Raw genomic sequence first — 23,192 nt, 5'->3', positions numbered from 1 at the left:
AATAGTCGCTACAGTGTACGTAGGTCAGGGATAATCGGGTGATAATGTTTTTGCCTCTGTGAGTGTGTAAGAAATGAACCACTGGACAGACTGACCAAACTTTTAGAAAGTTGTCGTTGAATGTACGTCTACTAGATATTTATGTTGGAGACAAGATGGCTACCACAGCTAATCCTCTTAGCCAACAGAAACTCAGTTGATTTTTACCGATATTGAGCTAAAATCTGGTGTGGGAGAATCTAGGAGTCAATCACACACAACAAGTAATTGTGTGTGATTGACTCACAATTTCAAAAACTGATTGACAATGTGTCTTAGCCCACATAAAAGTAATTTTGATGTGAATTACGGTAAAACTGGCTGCTAGGTGTTCAGAAAGGAATGGAGTTAACGTCTGAACCTACTATGAGTACCATCACCTGGATGACTTAAAAGCTTCACCAGTGAGAAAATAGTACTTTTATTAGAGTAATTTAGTCTCTTGGTTTGTCTTTCTTCTTTTTTATTTCTTGTTGCTCTATGTCTATTTAATGTTGACCTGTTTACATTTGCATTGCTGTCTGGAATCACATTTGTTAGGTTTGGATTCATGATGCGACTCACTGACAAGGATCTTTCTTTCATTTTCACGATGCAGGTTGGCTTTTATATTTTGATCATTTTCTCTCCTGCAGAAGAAAAGCGTACTTTAAATTCTTTAAAAACATCTTTATTTTCACAGTGAAAGCTGCAAACAGCATTACAAATATGAGCAAAACATACAAAAACAGTATATGCCGTCTTCAGTCAGCAAAGCTTCAGCTTCTGGACAGAAATCCAAACTGTAATAACTTAAATGTGAGTAAAAACACCGGTGCAAAGGTCAGGGCTTGATCATTCTGGTTCCACAAACCCAGCAGGAAGTTCAACTCAAGCACCTTTAAACTGTTATTAAAGAGGTAAAGAGTGTCGATTAGCCCAGTTTGAGCTGCTGTCGGATAAACTGGGTGACGTAGCTTTATTAGGCGTGTGTGTGTGTACAATACAGCAGGCTGGTTGCACCAATATAAACACGTGATTTAGAAGAAGAAACAGAGAAGTGGTTTGCAGCAAAAGTCGTGGATCATCCGTTCTTTCCATTTTCAATTAGAGATGTTAAAGTTGCTGTTTACATGGTTTTGTTTGTTTCCAGAAGTCCAATGAAAAACAAATGGCTCTGCTCATAATCAGAGCGTTCTGTCTGCTGGAGACAAAAGAACACCTTTCTGAGAACATCGGCAGGCCACCTGTCCAGGTAAACCCGAGCAATGAAATATTACAATAACACCTGCGCCTCGTTCTGCCCTTTTGTTTTTTGGACCAAAGACTAAAACTAAAAAAAATGAAAAACAAACCTTTTCAAGTTTTGTATGATTCACTCGACCTTTCCACCAGACAACCAAACGCCACATAACGTCTGCAAAGCGCCGTACGCAGAAGTTAGCAGCCCTTATAGTGGATACTGTAGGTGCGTTTCCCACGGCAACATGAACAAGAAAGCAGTTTAAAACAAAATGGAAATTTAAAAAACTAAAGCTCAAGTGCAAATTTCCAGTTGCTTCACTTGTAAAGCATGAACAACACTACGTGTGAAACTTTCGTAGACGAGGTAAAAAAGAACAGGAAATAAAACACTTTTAGACTTTTACAACTCCATTACTCTCCACGCTGTAATTTCCCCATTCACAGGCTGGAAACTGATTATATGAAAATAACAAATACAACAATACAACAGCCATATTGTTTGGCTATTTCACTGTCTGGGAACATCTTCTTTAATAGTCGTTTTGTGTTGTTCTACATTGAAGGTGGTGAACATACGTTCTGGCTGAATTGGCCTCAAATCAGTCGCTTGATGGAAAAACTGACTGAATTTTAGGGACAGCATCTACTGGCCACCATCTTTAAATGTTATTTTCCCTCCACGAGGCATCAACAGTCTACAAACACATGCACATACTTGTTCATATCTCCTATTTTGACTAGTAAGGTTAGAAAAACGTTTAGTTAGGGAAAAAAAGGAAAAAAGAGAAAAAAATGTTTAGTTAGGAAAAAAGGAAAAAAATAAAGAGAAAAAAGTTTTGTTAGGAAAATAAAAAAGGGAAAAAGAAAGAGAAAAAATATGTTTAGTTAGGAAAAAAAATAAAGAGAAAAAAGTTTTGTTAGGAAAATAAAAAAGTGAAAAAGAAAGAGAAAAAAATGTTTAGTTAGGAAAAAAAAGGAAAAAAGAAAAACAAAACAAGTTTTATTGGGAAAATAAAAAAGGGAAAAAGAAAGAGAAAAAAATGTTTAGTTAGGGAAAAAAAGGAAAAAAGAAAGAGAAAAAAATGTTTAGTTAGGGAAAAAAAGGAAAAAAGAAAGAGAAAAAAATGTTTAGTTAGGAAAAAAGGAAAAAAATAAAGAGAAAAAAGTTTTGTTAGGAAAATAAAAAAGGGAAAAAGAAAGAGAAAAAATATGTTTAGTTAGGAAAAAAAATAAAGAGAAAAAAGTTTTGTTAGGAAAATAAAAAAGGGAAAAAGAAAGAGAAAAAAATGTTTAGTTAGGAAAAAAAAAGGAAAAAAGAAAAACAAAACAAGTTTTATTGGGAAAATAAAAAAGGGAAAAAGAAAGAGAAAAAAATGTTTAGTTAGGGAAAAAAAGGAAAAAAGAAAGAGAAAAAAATGTTTAGTTAGGGAAAAAAAGGAAAAAAGAAAGAGAAAAAAATGTTTAGTTAGGAAAAAAGGAAAAAAAATAAAGAGAAAAAAGTTTTGTTAGGAAAATAAAAAAGGGAAAAAGAAAGAGAAAAAATATGTTTAGTTAGGAAAAAAAATAAAGAGAAAAAAGTTTTGTTAGGAAAATAAAAAAGGGAAAAAGAAAAGAGAAAAAAATGTTTAGTTAGGAAAAAAAGGAAAAAGAAAAACAAAAAAAGTTTTATTGGGAAAATAAAAAAGGGAAAAAGAAAGAGAGAAAAATGTTTAGTTAGGGAAAAAAAGAAAAAAGAGAAAAAAGATTTGTTAGGAAAAGAAAAAAGGAAAAGAAAGAAAGAAAAAAAAAATTTTGTTTGACCAGAATCTAAAATATCAGTATCATCAAGCTGATAGCCAAAAGTTCACTGCATTGAACGATTTCAATAATTAAAGGTGCATTATGTAGAAAAGACGTAAAAATGACATCCTGTGGTGGAATTTGGTGGGCGTGCATTATGCTATAGGTTAGGCAGAATTGTTTTTCTCCACTTTTCTACGATGATTGGCTTAAACCTCTTCACCATGATGCTGAGTTGTGTTGTCAGACATGAGTACCACACGTGCACATCTGCACTCACGTGTCAGCAGATTTTTGCATAGTTTGGAGGGGTTAACCAGCGTATTTAGATGGCAATTGTACGTATACGCACCTTTGGCCACAATCTTTACGCAAAATGCATACAGGTTGGCAGGTCTGCGTGTCTTTCTCCTAGCGTTTTATCATGTGAACAGCCAGAACCCTCCAATCATTGCATGATCTTGTGGGACCAGCTGTGTGTTTTGTTGCCGTTTTGTGTCTGAAATGCTCCCAGTGGGAAAGAGGGTCGCGGGTAAATCCGGTCTATTACATTACGTGTCAAATGGAAAGGCTGGGTCAGAAATATAATTAACTTTTTAATTTTAGGTTTTTAATTGAAAAAGGAAAAAGCAAATGAAGCGTGGATTCAGCAAAACCACCCGGTCTGAAAACTGGTGATGTGGAATGTGACCCTCTATCTCCAACACGTAACAATGTCTGTTTTTAATTAAGGCTCGGTGATCAGACTAAACCTAATGATGGAGGCTAACTACACCTGAGTGGAGCTCAGAAGGCCCGGGCCAGCTGGGCTCCCTGACTAACGTGTGTGAGCATGGTCTGAACCAGCTCGGGGAGCTCGTATTCGTGCTTCCAGCCCCAGTCTCGTCTCGCTGCGCTGTCGTCCAGAGCCTTCGGCCAGCCGTCCGCTGAAAACACACACCGCCCCTTCAGAATATTATTTAAATCATTTCTGTAGTTATTTCCTTAGGAACCTCACCTATAGCCTGTCGAACGGGATCCACGCTGTAGACCACCTTCAGGTCGGGCAGCACCTTCTGGATCTGCTCAGTTAGCTCCTCTGGACTGAAGTTCATGGCGTTGATGTTGTAGGTGCGGCTGACGAGCGTGTCGCTCGGAGCCTCCAGGAACTCCACAGTAGCCCGGACGCAGTCGTCTGGAGAAAACAAAAGAGGCGGGGCGACTTAAAGGAGGTGTTAACGATCTGTTTTAACCGTACGTGAAACACGTAGAGCCGGCGTACCGATGTACATCATGGGGAGCTGGGTGTCACCGCGCAGGTAGCATTCAAACTGACCCGTCTTCACCGCGGAGTGGAAGATCTGGACGGCATAGTCTGGGAATTAAAAACAGACACGATTGGACCAAAGCGGAGACCTTATAGAAGCAGAACCAACGAGGTTCTGAAATCAGCTGTGGTAAGATGCCCAACTCTAGTCCCTTGGTCTGTGACTCGAAGCTCGTTGGGGCGTCTCACCTGTGGTTCCACCTCCGGGCTGTGAGTCAGCTGAGATGATACCAGGATACCTGAGACAGCGGAAATCCAGCCCATACCTGTGATGGTAGTACTGAGAGACAATCACAGAAAAAGCAAAGAAAAAAACAGGAAGGTTTCAATTTTGAGGATTTTAGACACGACTTTAGGTTCATTGTCTCACCTCTCCCATTAGCTCGGCGTGCACTTTGGACACACCGTAGATCGTGCGTGGTCTCTGAACGCACAGCTCGGGGGCGGGGTCCCTGGGGGAGGACGGACCAAAAGCCCCGATGGTGCTGGGGACAAACACGCGCAGGCTGTGCTCGGTTGCAATGTCTAAAATATTGTGGAAACCTGAGAGGTGAAGGAAAGTACGCATGAGGAGGTTAAAGTTCATTAATGACATCTATGTTCAGGTGTGTGGACACTCACCTGTGATGTTGACCTCTTTAGCCAGGGTGACGTTCCTCTCTCCCACGGCCGACAGCACAGCGGAGTAGTGGACCAGCCAGCTGATGTTGTTGTTGACCACGATCTCCCGGAGGTTCTTAAAGTCCAGGATATCTGAGAAGATGAAGGGACCTGTGGAGGACAGGACACGGTAATCAACAAAGATGGACACCAAACCTGACCTCATCAGATGCACATAAAGTTTGGCTTTGTGGGGCAGGGATTTTTGCCGCATTTTTCGGCGTTAGGAGTCAATGCTTCATTTCCATCCATTCTGCTTCACCATTGAACTCTTCCAATTTTGCAAATGCCGGTTTTTTGGCGACGTCTGTTGACATTACTTCCTACTGAATTACAACCAATCAGCATGAGTTAACCACAAGTCACGCCCAGTGACTCTACCCGACTATTCTGAGTGCCTACCCCAGTTCAAGTACTCTGTTGGTTCCTGATATGGCCACAAAATGGTCCTTTTGGGCCGACCCAGTGAAGCGGTGACACAGAAGCATCGGGTAGCTTTGGTAAAGTTACCAATAGCAGAAAGGGCCTAAGAAAATTGACCCTACATTAAAAAAAATCATACAAACCACTGTTGTAGACATGGTCGGGGGGTTTCCGGATGTCAGACAGGATAACGTTGTTGTTTCCAAATCGCCTCCTGAGGATGAAACGTCACCAAAAAGATGCTAAAATTACAGCAACGCTAGACAAGCAACACTGTTTTATTTATTAAGGCTGAGGCCACATGGTCTAAAACTATGACTGTAACATTTCTAACCCAATAGTGAATAAATAACTGTTCGGCACGGTGGTGGTGGGATCAAGGTGTGGGCCTCACACCAATTCCAAATACATAAACTACCTACAAACATCAACACTGTAAAGGCTAGTGGTCCAAATTTAACGAGTCTTCCCGTCTTGTGTTTTTAAAGCTACCTCAGCAGCTTGGCAAGCGCTACTCCCAGCTGTCCAAGCCCGCCTGCATCACACAAAGAGAAGGTTAGTTAGTTACAGTTTTATTACATACACTGCTGGACACACACTTTAGACTTTTTGATAGGGCTGGGAAATCAATCTAAAATTTATCGTTATCGAAATTTCTGACTCTTTTCGTGATCATTTTTCCCATGTCAATAAATCTGATAATAAAAAAATGAAAAGATGTGTGTGTGTTAGCAACGCTCATGTCCCTTTAAAGAGCAAGTCACCCCCAAATAATTTTTTTTTTTTGCTGATAAACTAAATAAACGAGTGTCTAATCGTGCTGCAGACACGTGTCGTCAATAATTTGGCACTTCAGTGTATCTTAGTTAAAACTGAAATATTCTGCCTAAAACTGGCAGTGTTGTGCCGTTGTCAGGTAAAAACTCTGCACTGTATTTTCATTTAAATCTGCCACCGCTATTGGCTAAGAGGTATGCTATGATGTAAACTGGTACGTTATGATGTCACAATGCTGTCGTGAGCCTGTGTGTGTGTATGTGTTAGAAGCTCCGCCCTCTCGGTCTGCCAGGCAACAGCATTTGTTGCATTTTTCAAACATGAAGTGGGAGTGGAGTTAGACTGGTAGGGGTTGACTTGCTCTTTAAGAAGCAGCGCCACCTTGAGTCACGTAAAAATGTAACTCAACTTTTGTTTCTGCGCATACCTGTAGTTATCGTCCATTTATCGTTATCGAGGTGAAATCCTTAATATATGGTGATATTGAATTTAGACCTTATCACCCAGCCCCACTTTTAGATCAGCACCTTTCAGAATAAGTCGACCTGAACAAAAACAAAACCTCGTTTTCAAATGATTCTATTTGTTAGGGAAACAACGCAATCCAAACCAACCTGGCTCTATGTGAAAACGTATTTACCCCTAAACTAAATAACTGGTTGTAACAACTGTAGTCAAGCGTTTGCGTTTATCTCTCATCACTGTGGAGCAACTTTTGTCCCACTCGTCGTTTACAGAAATTCGAAACGGCCGTGTAAACGTTCCACGCAGCTGGTCCCGCGAGATCACAAAATGATTGGAGAATATCAAGACCATGCGTGATTCTGAACGTTTGAATGATAACAAGCAAGCAGTTTAGCGTTTACCTCGGCTTTGGAGGTTTCACAAAGACATACTTTTTGTCCAAGCGAAGCGAAACCTACACCTCTTTTATTTTGAAAGATTCCAAATGTTTCACACTGCTTTAGTGTTTGACTTCCTGTCTGGTCTGATCAAAACAGCTGAGTTCGACAAGTTCTGGAAGCGTAAAAAATGGAATCGAAATGCAACACTTTACGTCTGGTGAAAACACACCCATCCACTATAACAGCAGCGGACATTACACGACGCATTCGCGTCCGGTGGAGAGGCCCGGTCAGAAGCACGCTAAATTGAGCCAAGTCACGTTGAGTAGGCTCTAGTACGGGGTGGCCACCTCCCCCTCCCAGAGGGCTGGTATCCAGCATGTTTTAGTTGTGTCCCTGCTTTCTGCAGAAGCCTGTTAATCATCTGCAGATTAAAATGAGGTTGTGTTGAAGCAGGGAAACAACTAAAACATGCTGTGTAGCGGCCCTCAGGGAACAAAGTGGTTGTCTACTCCTGCTCTAAAGGAAAAGAGGTTCATTTCTCATCTAACAAGTGTGTTTTTCAAGTAGCCACTAGAGAAAAACGGTGAATAAATGTCAGAAGATGAACAAACCAACCAACCAACCCGTGATGAGGACCATGGGGTGGTCACCATCAGCACACGATGAAAAATGAGCTCTTCTGAGGCCAGAGGGTTGGGCTGATGGGCCCCAAACCCAGGAGACCATTGGCTCTATGCAGTGAGGGGACCTGTTCCCAGCATGCACTGCTGCACCCCTCATCAACTGCACCAGCAACATCACACACCTGTCAACACAAAAACATCCAATAACAATGGAAACATCTGGGTCACACACTCGTAGTTGACTCGGCATTACAAATGAATGAGGAACTTGGAGATCCCCTGCCCTGACCCCCACCCGTCTCAGGTTATGCTCCCAGCTGACCCCGTGGTCTAAATATAAACTTCATCTATAAACCTTCAGCTTATGGGGACGGTCTCACTTCGGCCGCTGCTGTCCCCAGGAGGACAGAAATACGGCTTTAACCTGTGGATGACGGGTTATTTAGCGTTTCTAAGTTGTCTCGAGTTACTTTAGCCCCACTTAAGCCACTAGCGATAACATCACCTTCATTAGGAAATAATAGCCTCGCTGTTAGTGAGCCGCTCGGCCGACGCGTCTGAGCTTCACGGAGCTGAAACGCAAGCAAACGGGCTGAAAACGCAGCGGAAAACGGCGCAGACACGCACAGCTTACGTTAACCTGCGCCGGAGGGTGAATATTGAAGACTTCCAGAGAGTTTGTGGTCAAACAAGAGAGTTCTCACGTGGAAGAATTTGGCCGCACTGTGATTGGCTTAAGGCTCCGGAGGCTTGTTGAACGACGCACTTCCTATAAAGACTTTCAAATTAAAAGTTTTACGTCTTCGTTGAACAACGTTAAAGAGCAAGTCACCCCCTACAATTTACTAACTCCACTCCCACTTCATGTTTGAAAAATGCAACACATGCTGTTGCCTGGCAGACCAAGAGGGTGGAGCTGCTAACATAAACACACACACACAGGCTCACGACAGCATTGTGACATCATAATGTACCAGCTAACATCATAGCATACCTCTTAGCCAAAAGCGGTGGCAGATTTAAATTCAGATACAGTGCAGAATTTTTCCCTGACGACGGCGCAACACTGACAGTTTTAGGCAGAATATGTAAATTTTAGCTAAGATGCACTGAAGTGCCAAATTATTGACTACACGTGTCTGCAGCACAATTAGACATTTGTTTATATAGTTTATCAGCAAAAAAAAATGTTGATTTGGGGGTGACTTGCTCTTTAAAGGGATACTTAGCAAATTTAGAATATTTAAAAATCATTTTCTTGCGCCGGTATTTGCTAAAACGACCCTTTACAGGGTTAATGAAAACCCACCCAGCCCCTATTGCCCCCTGTTGCCAGAATATTCCACTTGCAACTTCTAACTGGCAGGCTGCTCTTTTGGGACTTAGAAAAATGGAGCTGACTAGGGGTCTTAGCACATCTCTGTTGTCGCTTGGCTTCCCGAGGCTGGAGGCTAGGAGGGGGATCTGGCCGTCTGGTTGGGGTCTGGGTGGTGGGTTGCTTTGCTTGGCGTTGGGTGGGGGAGCCTGCTCATCAGCACCCCCAGCAGAAAGGGTCGAACTCTGGGAACCGGTGATGGTTCTACCCTTTGTGCAGCAGTACTGGGACCACAGTGAATAGGGTGTGTATGGGGAGTATGAGTGGGTGTCTGGCATGCATTTGTGTGAGTCTTAAGCCTGATTCATGCTTCTGCGTCTGCGTCAGTGCGGAGACATGCAACGCCATTATCCGTCCTTGCGGGCCTGCTGGAGAGCCCCGCAAGGACGTCCGGAGTCGAGCTCTCTTTTCTAAACATCCATCAGTCGAGATGGAGAACGCAAGCTTGTGATTGGTCAGGGCACCGCTGTCGTCTACAGCGCCGCCATTGCGCCCTCAAAAACATAAAGAGAGCCGAGGATAACTAGCGGTAGACACGGAAAATCTTGAAGAATACCTCGCGAAAAAACTCCATGAACGTTTAATTCCCCCGTGACTGGAGGAGTGAAAAGATGCACAGCAGGCATTTTACTTATGGACGGAAATGACAGGAAACGTGGGTTTAGAGGTGGCGAGGGCATGAAGTGATGGAGGAGGATGAGAGACAAATTTGTGTGTGTTATAAAGTCTCTTATATACAAAAAACACAATATAAACACACTATCTTGGACCGGATACATGACAGGATACCACAGAACAGCGCTACGCCTTCTGTTGTCCTGGCGGGGAATTGCTTTGCAACACTCTTCAGGAGACAGAGAAGTATGAGAGCAAAATGTCTCCATCCGTGCGTGCGTGTCTCTCCCTGTTGGAGCTGATGGAGAAGCATGAATAGGGCTTTAGGTTATATGTGTATGTGTGAGCATGAGGGAGGGAGTGTGTGACTGTGTCTGTGTATGACTGTACATGTCAGGTGGGGCCTTTGACTCCTCCCTTCTCCTGGGACTTCTATTGCTGCTATACATCTTCGTCTCCCCTCCCCCTGCCACACCTGGTGTGGAGTGTGGTGCCTTGGTCTGCCTGAGTGTTCGCGGCTCCCAGGTCATGGGGTTTAAGATTTTTAGCATCTGCCTGATCAATCCCGGTGGCTACCTGGTGGGATCTGGGTCCCTGGGCTCTGTTGGGTCCCCGGTAGGGCTGGTCGCCCCTGGGTCCCGGGTCGCTGGGTTCCGGGCTCGGCTGGCTTGGGGGTGGGAGGCTGCGGGCGGGCCTGTTGGCTCACAGGATGGAGCTGACCCACCTGGTTGGTTTTAATTAATTTAGTGATGAATTGTTCCTGTAGACACTAATGAAGGATGGGGAGACATTTCAGCAGTTGTTAAAAAGACAAACGCACAGTGAGAAGATGGGTTTTAATTTTTGGTTTTACAAACAGACACTAGGGGGTGCTAAAAGCAAGGAAAAACTGCCTAGTTCCCCTTTAAAGCTGAATAAATGTAGCTTTTGATGGGTCGATGCTCATCTTTAAGAAGGTATTACTTATGAGAACATTTACTGAAGGTTCTCTGAGGGTTGTCATGGTGTGAAAGTTATATAAATGTTTTATTGATTCCCTGAAAATCACATCCATTTGAACAAAACAGGTTACTAGCTTGTTGCCTCAGCTAAGACTGTTATGTTGCACAGAAATATCATTTATTTTTCATCTTGTTAATCTTAATTTGCACACAAGAGGGCAGTATAGTGCCAGAAGTAATGGGTGTGGTTACCTGTTGTTCAAAGGGAGAGAGAAGTTTTATTATTGTAGACGGCCTCCCATTAGAATGAAATGACTGTTTCCCACCAAAAGTCATTTTCCCTCTCTCCTCTGACACAGAACTAGTCTGCATGAGATATGGTCTCAAGGTCTCATGCATTTGCTATAAACTGCTTTCTTTCCAGCTCAAAGAGAAGAATGAAGAAAGGACTCTCTCTTTTTAATAAATCAAAGAACTTTATTTTAATAAAGCTAATCAAACAAAGTGTTAGTCAATAAGATGTGACCTATCTGTGAAATCAACATATTACTTTATTATAATCCTATAGACTATAATAAGTAATATGACTTTAAATGTTTCCACTAGGACTGATCTCACGTAGCAGTAAGACATGACACATTGCTTTCACTGATCCAATCAGAATCTGCCAGATCTGACGGAGGCGTGGTTTTGGTGGTGTTTGGTAAATCGGTCATCTTTTCATTCGACCATAAACCAAAACATCCAAAGTATAAAACTATGCCCACGTCAGCTCTAACGCCAGTTCAAAGCGTTCTAGAGAAGTTGTCAGAGTGGCCAATCCGTAACTTTCCTCTTCAGCCAAAAGAACCAACGAAGAGCTGGATAAAATCTGTTGCTCTTCCAACTGCTGCAACGGTTCCTTTCAGAATAAAAGCTGAACCATCACGACCCAGGTTTGGGTCTCGCTAGACGCCAACAAATTGTCGTGACCCGGGAGTATCTCAAGACGGGTGGTCGGCTGCCGCGGCTGTTTCTACAGGCTTCGGCTCCATAAAGGTCAAGCTGGACCTTTACACCTCCTGATCACGACGGGGACTTCCTGAAGGGTACGTAGACCAACAAATGGCGTTGAATGTGTTTATGAATCTCCTAACCAAAGCTTAGCGCGAAGACACCACCTTCATTTTCCATCAGAACCAATCGTTTCTTCGGATTTGCTGGTTCTGAGCAACATTACACATCACACCATTCTCTATCTCATCCACCTTAGTTACACCATACATTTAGTGTTAAAGTTAGTCTAGTTTAATTTGTTTAGTAATAAATCTTTTAACTTTTAAACTTGACTCTCTCTCTTCTGTTGTCTCTGAGTGAATACGAAGCTGTAATCTAATCCCTGCAATAAAAAGTTCCAATCTTCTGGTTAAACAGTACCTACAAATCCATAAGATTGATTTCACATTTCCTATGGAATCCTACGTCTTATGGCTTATTAAATAACATGTAATTTAAATCATTACAGAGATAATTTTTGTTTACTTTTGTGTATGTATTTATTTACTCATATATTATTCCTCGTTTAGCAGGACTGTGCATTTAAACTAAAAAAAATAAATGTACATGAAAATCTTAAGACTTGGTTTAGACAAGATTGCTGAATGTTGTTGCTGAAGCAAATATTTAAATCTAATTTATGTCCCTTTGCTTAATGCTGATGGTTAGTGACATAACCAGCAAAAGAAAAGATCAGAGACATGCTAATAAGCCGTCACCTGTTATCATTTGCTCCCTAACGAATTCCCTTCTGACAGCTCTGAGCTTAAATTAAAAATTTAAAACTATGATTGAAGTTCTTCTGAACTCAGCGACCCTCGTTAGCTAAAACCACAAATGCACGTGCTGCCATGCTCCACATTTCATTCATTTTCTACAAACCGATGCATGGATGTTAAAGTCATAAAGTGCCGCAGGAATAAATTAAGCATCTGTCAAGTTGTTGTGATCGCTCACTAGAAGAATGACAAGTGTGATTAAGTTGAGATGTGTCAATGCAAACTGGATAAAATTAATGGAACAAATTCCTTCCTGTAATTTAGATGAAACCTCGTGTCAGTTATAACCTCGCCTCCTTTTAATTATCGTTCAAGTGATTTATTCTCTGATGTAGGAGAGGAGATTAATCTGTGTCTTGTATCACGAACTTGAACAGTGGACGCATACAGTAGACAGATATGTCGTTGAGTTTCAATTAACAATACACTTTTCCTTTTTTTTTTTGTTTTGATGAATTGGTTGATTATTTTTCCCATTTAATGAGGAGAATCAATCAGGAATATTATGGAAAAATGTGTCACACAAAGTACAAAATTACACCCCCCATGTTGGTTTGTCCTCAAACTAATTATGGAACACGAAATCAGACAAACAATCCCAATTAGGCTAATTTTACACTTTTATTTTGTAGCAGACAAAAGCTTTATGATCAAATAGGACATTAAATTAGACAAAAACAAAATCTGCAAGTATAAACTTCAAATTAAACACCAGGACAAGGCAACAGGAACCAAGGATCAGGAACAGTAAACTGCAAAACTAGGGACTACGTATACAGGGATAACTCATTAAAGGGGCATTATGGAAGTTTGACAGCTAAAACATGCATAGAAATAATAAATGTCTTCTTCATACATTCTTCTGCAATGCCCTGGTCCTGTAGAATGAGCCTTGGCATTTTTACTGTGATTGCCTGTTTTTCTGTAAAATCACAGAAAAAGAGAGATGCTCGGGTCGAGCAGGCTGCTTCATGCGCGTTCACGCTCAGGCATAGCCCGTAGCATTTGCTATCCGTAGCTTTAGCAGCAGAGAGTGAGGTAGTGCCAACTCAGTGACTTTGTCGCTCTTCCTAATGCCTAGTGATGAACCTAGCTACATTTCTGAGGACCCTTAGCTACTTTCTTCTAGATATTTCCTGCAAATTAGCAACAAAATAGCCATTTTTGCTCCGAACCGTTATTTGGTTTGACGTTGTTTCAGCTGTCATCAAGGATATAAAAGTTACAGATACTGTTAATGCGACTAGAGTGTAGCTCACCTTTTAAGATGTCTGACTCTCATGCAGAAGAATCTGGGTTCAATTCTGGATGTGAACATAGTTCATTTAAAGTTTCTTTTTTACATTAATAGTATTTTTTTTTTACAGTAAGATGCCCAAATTTTTATTTGAGACTCGCCGAACGGCATTGAATTCACAGATAAAAAAGATGTGGGTTCAACTTTAATTTTGGAATAATTTTTCAAGCAAGGGAAGGGAATGATCTGAGCATGCAGGAGGACTGACCCATCATAAACCTTTGTCAGCTGTGCTGAAGAGAAAGGTACAGAACCAAATTATTTAATTAATTAGCTGCATGTTCTCCTGTCCTCTGTCCTCCGGGCCACACACGCACACACACACACACACACACACACACACACACACACACACACACACACACACACACACACACACACACACACACACACACACACACACACGGGACTGTCTCAACTGTTATTTTCGTTAAGGAGTGTGCACGTACAGCATGCGCACCTCATGCACTGCCTACTATTGAAGCTGCTGTTACGCTTTTGGCCTGAAGGGGCAATCGCAAGCATAAAAATTCAAAACTCCGAAAAATCCCTTTAAAAAATCAAGGTAACTAAGTGGGAAAGCAAACATCAGGAACGCTAGGATAGTAAAATGTGGAATGGGAATATACTATAAGGTTTGGTCCCCTTCATTCAAATAAAAGGAATGTTGTTCTGACTAAAATATTAAAGTACTCCTTAGATCAGTTTCTCCATGTGTTATAACTAGTTTATGCTTTTGCGTCGGTACGGAGACACGCAACGCCATTATCCGTCATTGTGAGGGCTCTCCAACAGGCAAACAAAGATGGACGGAGTCGAGCCCACTTTTCTAAACATCAGTTGAACAAGACGGAGAGCGCAAGCTTGTGATTGGTGAGGACGCCACTTCCTTTAAATTCCTTAACAGTACCGCCATAGTGCCCTCAAACAAATAAAGAGAACCAAAGATATCTGTCGGCAGACACGGAGCAGCTTGAGGAATACTTTGTGGAAAAAATCTAAAACTAAGAACGTTTTAATCACCCTTGACTGAGGACTACAAAGATAATTCAATTAAATTCAATTCTATTTTATTTATATAGCGCCAAATCACTAGTCACTAGTGTCAGTGACTTTACAGTAATCCTCATACCAAGCAAGCATAAAGCAACAGTGGAGAGGAAAACTCCCTTTTAACAGGAAGAAACCTCCGGAGAATCCTGGCTCAGTATAAGCAGCCATCCTTCACGACTCACTGGGGATCGAGAAGACAGAGCACACACACACACACACACACACACACACACACACACACACACACACACACACACACACACACACACACACACACACACACACACACACACACACACACACACACACACACACACACACACACACACACACGCGCGCGCGCGCACGCACGCACGCACGCACGCACACACACACACGCACGCACGCACGCACGCACGCACGCACGCACACACACACAAAGACAAAGTAATGTGTCTATAGTTATATTGTGATTTCTTAGTAAATATTCTATTTGGTGAGAGATAAACTTTATTGTATTTATCCTAGTGGATCTATAATTAAACGGATAAACTAGTAGTAGCACATTCAATGTCAAGGAAAGCAAAAAGTTATTATCAGGAGAGGGAGAATGTTTAAGTGGTTAGCAGCAGTGTGCTAGACGATGGCCCCCTCCATGAGGCCACCACAGCTCAGCAGAACATCGTTGTAGCTTCTTCTGGGGAGAAAAACAGAGAGAAAATAAAGTTAACAGCTGAAATTGCAGAAAATAATATGGTTAAAGAGCAGACTGTAGAAGAAAGTAGAAGAGTGTGAAAAGTGGTCAGTGTATCCTCCAGCAGTCTAAGCCTATAGCAGCACAACTACAGAGATAACTCTGGATAACCTATCCTATTTAGATGGAGGCATGTTGGAGGCAGGGCAAGGGAGAGCCATCTTTACCGACTGTACACTCCATCTCCCTCTACTCCCCCACTTGTCCAGATTTAGGCTAACGTCAGATTTTAACCATAGGCCCAATCAAATAAAAATGTTTTAAGCCTAGTTTTAAAAGCAGACAAGGCGTCTGCCTCACGGACTAAAGCTGGTTCCACAGGAGAGGAGCCTGATAACTAAAAGATCTGCCTCCCATCCTAATTTTAGATATTCTGGGAACCACCAGTAAACCTGCAGTCTGAGAGCGAAGTGCTCGGTTAGGAATGTATAGAACAATCAGATCACTGATGTATGGTGGAGCTTGATTATTAAGAGCTTTATATGTGAGAAGAAGGATCTTAAAATCTATTCTGAATTTAACAGGTAGCCAATGTAGGGAAGCTAAGACAGGAGAGATATGATCTCTCTTTTAAATTCTCGTCAGAACTCTAGCTGCAGCATTTTGGACAAGCTGAAGACTTTTAACTACATTCTGTGGACTTCCTGAGAGTAATGCATTACAGTAATCCAGTCTTAATGTAATAAATGCATGAACTAGTTTTTCAGCATCACTCCTGGAAAGGATGCTTCTAATCTTAGCAATATTTCGAAGGTGGAAAAAGGAAATCCTACAAACCTGATTAACCTGGGATTTGAATGACATGTCCTGATCAAAGATAACACCAAGGTTCCTTACTTTGTTCTCGGAGATTAATGTAAAGCCATTCAGGTCAGGTGATTGGCTAAGCAATTTCCTTTTCTGGATTTCTGGTCCAAAGATGAGAACTTCCATCTTCTCTTGATTTAAAAGTAAAAAGTTTAGAGTCATCCAATGTTTTATGTCCTCAAGACAAGCCTGTAATCTACCCAACCAATTAGGTTCATCAGGGTTAATGGATAAATATAACTGAGTATCTTCAGCATAACAGTGGAAGTTTATCCCATGCTGTCTAATGATTTTACCAATTGGGAGCATATATATAGTAAAAAGAATTGGTCCAAGCACTGAACCCTGTGGTACTCCACAAGTAACCCTGGAGTATGAAGACGATTTGTCATGTACATTTACAAAATGAAATCTGTTAGACAGATAGGATTTAAACCAGCCTAACGCTGTTCCTTTGATCCCTACAACATGTTCAAGCCTTTCTAAAAGAACATTGTGATCAACTGTGTCAAAGGCAGCACTGAGATCTAACAAGACTAGAACAGACACAAGATTCTTATCTGAGGCCATGAGAATATCATTTGTAACTCTCACTAATGCAGTTTCAGTGCTGTGATACTCTCTAAAACCAGACTGAAATTCCTCAAACAGAGCATTAGTGTTTAAATGCTGACATACTTGGATGGCCACTATTTTCTCCAGGACTTTGGATAAAAATGGAAGGTTAGATATTGGTCTATAATTCATTGGGTCATCTGGATCCAGAGAAGGCTTCTTAAGTGAAGGTTTGATTACAGTAACCTTAAAATCCTGTGGTACGTATCCATTTACTAAGGATTGATCGATTATATCTAGAATGGGGGCAGTAACCAAAGGAAATGCATCTTTAAATAATTTGGTTGGGATTGGATCCAAAATGCAAGTTGAAGGTTTAGATGAAGCTAATATTTTTGTTAACTCTGAAAGCTCAACTGGATCAGAACGGTTCAAGCACAGATGAGGTTCTAAAGTCACCTCTGATGCTGCCTCACTTACTGAGGAAGAAGATATTTCATTAGGGAGGATGCTAAAGATTTTGTTTCTAATAGAATTAATTTTACTTATAAAAAATCCCATGAAGTCATTGCTGCTGAGGGCTAAGGGAATAGATGGCTCAGAGCTATGATTCTGTGTAAGTTTAGAAACTGTACTGAAAAGATAGGATTATGCTTATTCTCCTCAATTAATGCTGAGAAATAAGCAGTTCTAGTTTGTCGAAGCTTATTTTTATAAAGCACAAGACTATTTTTCCAGGATAGGTAGGCCTCCTCATGGTGCGTAGAGCGCCATGTTCTCTCCAATTTCCTAGAGTTTTGTTTTAGGCTCGTAAATGAGAATTAAACCAGGGAGCCAACTTCCTGTCTCTAATTACCTTCTTTTTTAAAGGGGCAACATCATCTAATGCCACACGTAAAGAGGAATTAACATGATGAACTAAGGCATCAATTTGTGAGGGGCTAGAACTGAAAATATTGCCCTCTGCTACATGCCTCTGAGATGCTGAGGACAGTAAAGATGGAACAGTTGATTTAAAAGATGCAACTGCGTTGTCAGATAGAGACTGACTATAGTGAAATTTACTTTCATGTCTCGAGAACTCAGTTATAAAAAACTCAAAGGTTATCAGAAAGTGGTCCGAGAGGACTGGATTATGTGGAAAGATTGTTATTTCCTCACACTCAATGCCATAAGTCAGCACAAGGTCCAATGTATGATGGCAGGAGTGGGTGGAGCTATGTATTCTTTGAGTAAAACCAATTGAGTCCAAGATATTACTAAAGGCTACATTGAGGCTATCATTTTCAATGTCCACATGAATATTAAAATCCACAACTACAATGACCTTATCAGTATTTAGCACCAAATTAGATAAAAAATCAGAGATCTGATCCAAAAACTCAGAGTAAGGGCCTGGTGGACGATATAAAACTACAAACAAGAGTGGTTTTACAGTTTTGCAATCTGGATTAGGAAAACTAAGAATAAGATGTTCGAACGAACTGTAGCTGTTAATTGGTAAGGGACTGATTAATAAGTCCGGATGAAAAATGGTTGCTACTCCTCATCCTCGCCCTGTACTTCGAGCAATATGATGATTTAAATAATTTGAAGGAGTCGACTCGTTTAAGCTAACATAGTCCTCTTGCTGCAGCCAGGATTCTGTGAGAAAGAGCAGAGATCTGATTATCACAAATCAACTCATTAACTAACAAAGTCTTAGAAAAAATGGATCTAATGTTCAACAACCCACATTTAAATTTTCTAGTTTTCTGCTCAGTTGAATTTGTTCTAATATTTATGAGATTTCCATGATTTGCTTTATTAAGCCTGATATTTAATCTGTGTGATTTTGGCCGTGGGCAGGATACGCATCAAGCGTTTTATTCGTGGATGGAAATAACGGTAAACGTGGATTTAGAGGTGGCGAGCTCATGAAGTGGGAGAAGAGAATTAGGGATAAACGTTTCTGAAATACAAAAAACACAATAAAACACAACAGTAAATGCACTATCTTGGAGTGGATGCTAGACAGGATACCAGAGGTGTGGACTCGAGTCACAACTTGGACTCGAGTCATTATTTAAATGACTTCTGACTTGACTTGATAAAGCCTATAAAGACTTACCACTTGACTTGGACTTGAACGTCAATGACTTGAATCGACTTTCACCTGTGGACTTGATGATGCCTTGGGCATATTTGATGTTTTAGCACAAAAGTGGCCCGACATGAACAAAAATCGTAAATCATTCTTGGTTCTGGGTTTGATTTACTGCTAAATACAGCAGCACTTTGTTTATAATCAGTTTCAGTTGCACTTTCTGCTTGTTTGAGCAAATAAATGAAGCTTTAAAAAGCTTTATTTCTGGAATTTATTTATTATCATCGTCATTAAATCGAAGTATGACTAATGACTTGATTATGACTTGAAAATTCAAAGTTAAGAACTTGGACTTGACTTGGACTTCCACATCATTGACTTTGGACTTGACTTGTTTGTCTTTGACTTGGATTTGACTCGAGACTTGACTGGAAAGGCTTGTGACTTGCAAAGCAGTGACTTGGTCACACCTCTGCAGGATACCTCAGAACAGCGCTACGCCCTCTGTTGTCCTGGCGGGGAATTACTATGTTGCACTCCACAGGTCACGTAGAAGTCGGAAGGCAAAATATGTCAGTCTCTGCTGAAACACAAACTAGGTTTTATACCTTTGATGTTACTTTGCTGAATGTTCAAAGATGAAATCCTTTAACACTTTTTAAAATTATTATTTGTTTGATGATGGTCTAGAAAGCCAGCGTGATTCAATGCAGGTGAGTAGGCGGGACTTTAAAGAACAGGTTCACTGAGAAACCATTTTTCACTCATTATTTTTGAAAATAATCAGTCACTCTGAGTTTAACGTGCAGCCTGTACATGAAAATAGTCTTCTACCCCTAATTCCTGCATTAGCTTCTAATACAATGTAGATGGTGAAACGCTCAGTTCAGAAAAGCCTGGTGACGGGGAATGGCTGTTGGTTTAGCGTCCAGGAAACAGCAGAGAACGTCGCAGCTAGTAGAAGCTAACCGTTAGCATTAGAGACTCCACCATACAGCAGAACTCCTTCAGGCTTGAGTTCTTTGTGGGGATAAAACATCAACGTTTAAGCGCGTTACCGTTATCCGATCCGAGGAGAAATTTCCAAATATAAGAAAATTAGACTTTAAATCCTGCCGTGTTCTGGCTGAATTGGGGCACCAGACTGTTTTCCCCCAGATAATTACTTATAAGGCATTCATTCTTACCAGGGGTGGACTGGGACCAAAATTCGGCCCTGGCATTTTTACAATCGTCAGCCCTCCCCATTGGGAGAGCGGTGGGGGTGGGGGGTGTTGCCGCCCACGGACTCGTCTCTAGGCCAAAAGTGAGATCTAATATGGACTGGGACTGTTAAATTGCAAGCGGTGCCAGAATGCTGCAACCAGGAGCCCTGGCCTTCCAGATCAGCTCATTCTCCGCGGTCTTAGATCAGCGGGACATTAGCTACATGCTAACACGGTAAAACTAGTCCTACGTCATCACTCTACCGCGTTTTTCTTGCTAAAAACGCCTGGAAAAACTCTGTTAGCTTCGGGTTACCATGTAGCTAATGATCTGCAGATCACCCGCTGTGGAGTAGTGTCGGCCCAAGCTGGGCAAGCAGCCCACTTGGCTAAGCGGCCCACCGGGACAGTGCCAGAATGCCAGATAGGCCAGTCCACCCCTGATTCCTACTAGATAACACTGCAAATGTATTAATATGAGCGAACCTGATCTTTAAGAGCTACATCTTAAAGGTGCAACCACTGACTCCATAAATACAACATGACAGCTTCTGGACCTGGGATATTTCCACTTCATTTTTCAACAAAGAAGAAAGCTTATTCCAGCTTCATACTATATTTAAGATATTAGCTTCAATAAATGCAAAAATATCAGTAAAAGATGACTCTTGGAGAATATTCTAGGACATCAGTATTTTGTTATAAATCAACAATCAGGTCAAAGGCATTGAGATTTTTTAACTAAAAAAATTCCAAAACATGCTTCTAATATGTCTGATGTCCTGCTTTTGATACCCAGGGAGTAAAAGGTCATTACAGGCACGAAACAGTTGGATTTTAGTGCATGTTTTACTGCTTTTTGCCACTAGATGGCACTAGATACCAAGAAAATTCACAAGCTTAGAAGCCTCCGTTTGTGCTTTGCAGCCTGCTGGCTCTGCAAAAGGCAGGGGAAAAAATTGTACAATATTGTTTCAATCATCTACATCGATTTATATTTAACTGACAAATGCTTAGTTATTTAATTATTATAATAAGCAAATACATAGACATGTATAAAATAGCATAATTCAGATACAATGTGTATTATTTGTTTCATGGTCAGAGCTGAAATATTCTTTTAGCATATAAATTAAAACTCATTTTAATTCATATTTATCAGAAAATACATGCAGTGTCTTCCAATAGGGGATCTTTAGTTTGAGAGGAACTGGGAAGGATTCAGCCATTTCTTTGGTCCAGTCTACCTCCACAGCCCATATGTCTGAATCGCTACCTATTTTTCATGTGGATGCATTTTATTCTTTTTCCAGCCTTGTAGAACGGGCCACAATGGATGATTCATGTCTTATTGTTCATTTGCTTAAACAGCCTCTGTTGTTTTGTGGGTTTTCTGCAACATTTTGGAGCTTTGCCAGATATCTGAATATATTCCTGGCTTCTTTGGGCTCATTGTTTGGGTAAATGCTGCATTAAAAAAAAAAGAACGAGAAGCTTTTATCACCGTGACAGCTTTAAAAAGAAGATATTCTTTCATTTAGCACGGAATAAAGAGTGGAAATGACTATTGTGAGCTGAGAAATGAATCTTTTAATCTTAACATGTAATAAAAAGACATGCTGTATCACCAAGCAACAGATACACAGCTTATGGAGAATTATTTGGGTCCACCTGGAAAGGCTAGTTTGGCTTTGGGCAAAAATAAATAAATAAATAAATAAATAAATAAGAGTTACGAAATGTTCTTTAAAAATTTCTGCAGATTTATCAAATATTTGAACCACATTTTTTTTTCAACTTGTTTCTGGTATTAAAAATATTACTTCCCGTCACAGGTGAGCGGGAAACTGAGGACTTCTTATACAGGAAGGGGTAAAGCCTCCATTCAATTTGGTTTTCTTAAGCTATTATAACCAAATAAAACTAGGAATTGACTGATATATATATCATGTCGATATTTACAGTTTTGTTATATACCGCATAGGCTGATAAACCTCTGTGATAGAGCCGATATGAAGTCAGGCTCTTTTATTTAAATGTATTATATGCATTATATGTTCGTGAAAAAAAACATGTCAATGCTCCAAAACATTCTTTTCAACTGACTTTTCGTTTTAGTCATCTGCTTTGTTTATTTAAAGCATAAATCCAGAGTTTTTTTTGTAGAGGACACCATCTAGAGGCAGAAAAAATGTACTGCACCTTAAGCCCCTCTTCCTACTTCTGTTCCTAGAACTGGGTGCAACGCCTCTCGTTTATGAATGCGCACTAGCCGGCCAACAAAACTAAAGCATGTTGTAATTACTACTCCAACTTTATGCTGTTTTTTATTTATATAAATATATTTGAAAGACTTGCTTGCTCATGAGAAATGTTGCCAACTCTGTATCTGTCTAGTATGTTGTTTAACTTTCGTGCACGCTCTGTGATTGACATCTGTAAGTAAGCAGATGTCTAACGCTATTGGTTAATGCTGAGCGGCACTCATTTTTAATTGCATAGGGGTGTATGCAGCGGGACGGAGTTAGCAAAAGCATATTTGACGTATTTTCTACGTTATATCGCAGTACAGGATAATACTATCAATTTTACAGATTTCTAAAAAAAATTTCATAAATAATTCAGAGAAAGGAGAAAACTCCAGATAGCTGTTTTGATTATTGGTCAGTTGATTGATTATCTTTGGTTAATCAGTTAGATTGAGAGTTGGTTATATTCTGAGTTCAAAAACTGATTAGGTTAAAGTGACAGTGTGTATTTTGCCTGGTGATAGGGGGCAGTAGATATTAAATTTTTGCAAGCAAGCAGTATTTTTGTGTTGGAGTAAGACCTTACTAATGGATGCCCATTAGGGTTAAAAAGCCCTGTTGGGTGCAAACCTCAGCAAATTGAGAAGCACATCAAAGTCCCTTTCATCACTGGCAACAAGTGTAAAACTACGTGTATGAATGGTGAAAGATTTGTAACCGTTTGTTACAAATCAGTAAATGCATTTTGTCCTCAAGGGCTCCAGTAGAAGAAAACAAGGCATC

At 40.7% G+C, this 23,192-nt stretch overlaps 1 protein-coding gene across 3 annotated transcripts; it reads right to left on the bottom strand.

The window, feature by feature from the left end:
• Positions 1-3,605: 3,605 nt before the first annotated feature.
• LOC107381048 (L-threonine 3-dehydrogenase, mitochondrial) lies at positions 3,606-8,423 on the bottom strand. Of its 3 annotated transcripts, none has more exons than XM_054743164.2 (10): positions 8,307-8,423; positions 7,680-7,861; positions 5,924-5,966; positions 5,575-5,645; positions 4,970-5,119; positions 4,719-4,891; positions 4,538-4,628; positions 4,304-4,396; positions 4,040-4,216; positions 3,606-3,968 (listed from the first exon to the last, which is right to left on the bottom strand). In XM_054743164.2, exons 2-10 carry the CDS (start codon positions 7,852-7,854, stop codon positions 3,829-3,831), a joined length of 1,113 nt encoding a protein of 370 aa, XP_054599139.2. In that variant the 5' UTR covers positions 7,855-7,861; positions 8,307-8,423; the 3' UTR covers positions 3,606-3,828. The 3 variants fall into 3 exon arrangements, with proteins under 3 accessions (XP_054599139.2, XP_054599140.2, XP_015808019.3); XM_054743165.2 differs by having other exon boundaries at positions 8,185-8,320; XM_015952533.3 differs by lacking the exon at positions 8,307-8,423 and having other exon boundaries at positions 7,680-8,047.
• Between the last annotated feature and the right edge of the window lie 14,769 nt (positions 8,424-23,192).

Source organism: Nothobranchius furzeri, chromosome 14 (genome assembly GCF_043380555.1).
Source record: "Nothobranchius furzeri strain GRZ-AD chromosome 14, NfurGRZ-RIMD1, whole genome shotgun sequence".
Lineage (NCBI taxonomy): Eukaryota > Metazoa > Chordata > Actinopteri > Cyprinodontiformes > Nothobranchiidae > Nothobranchius > Nothobranchius furzeri.
Note: the sequence above shows the minus strand (reverse complement) of the source record. Positions and strands in the feature narration are given on the sequence as shown.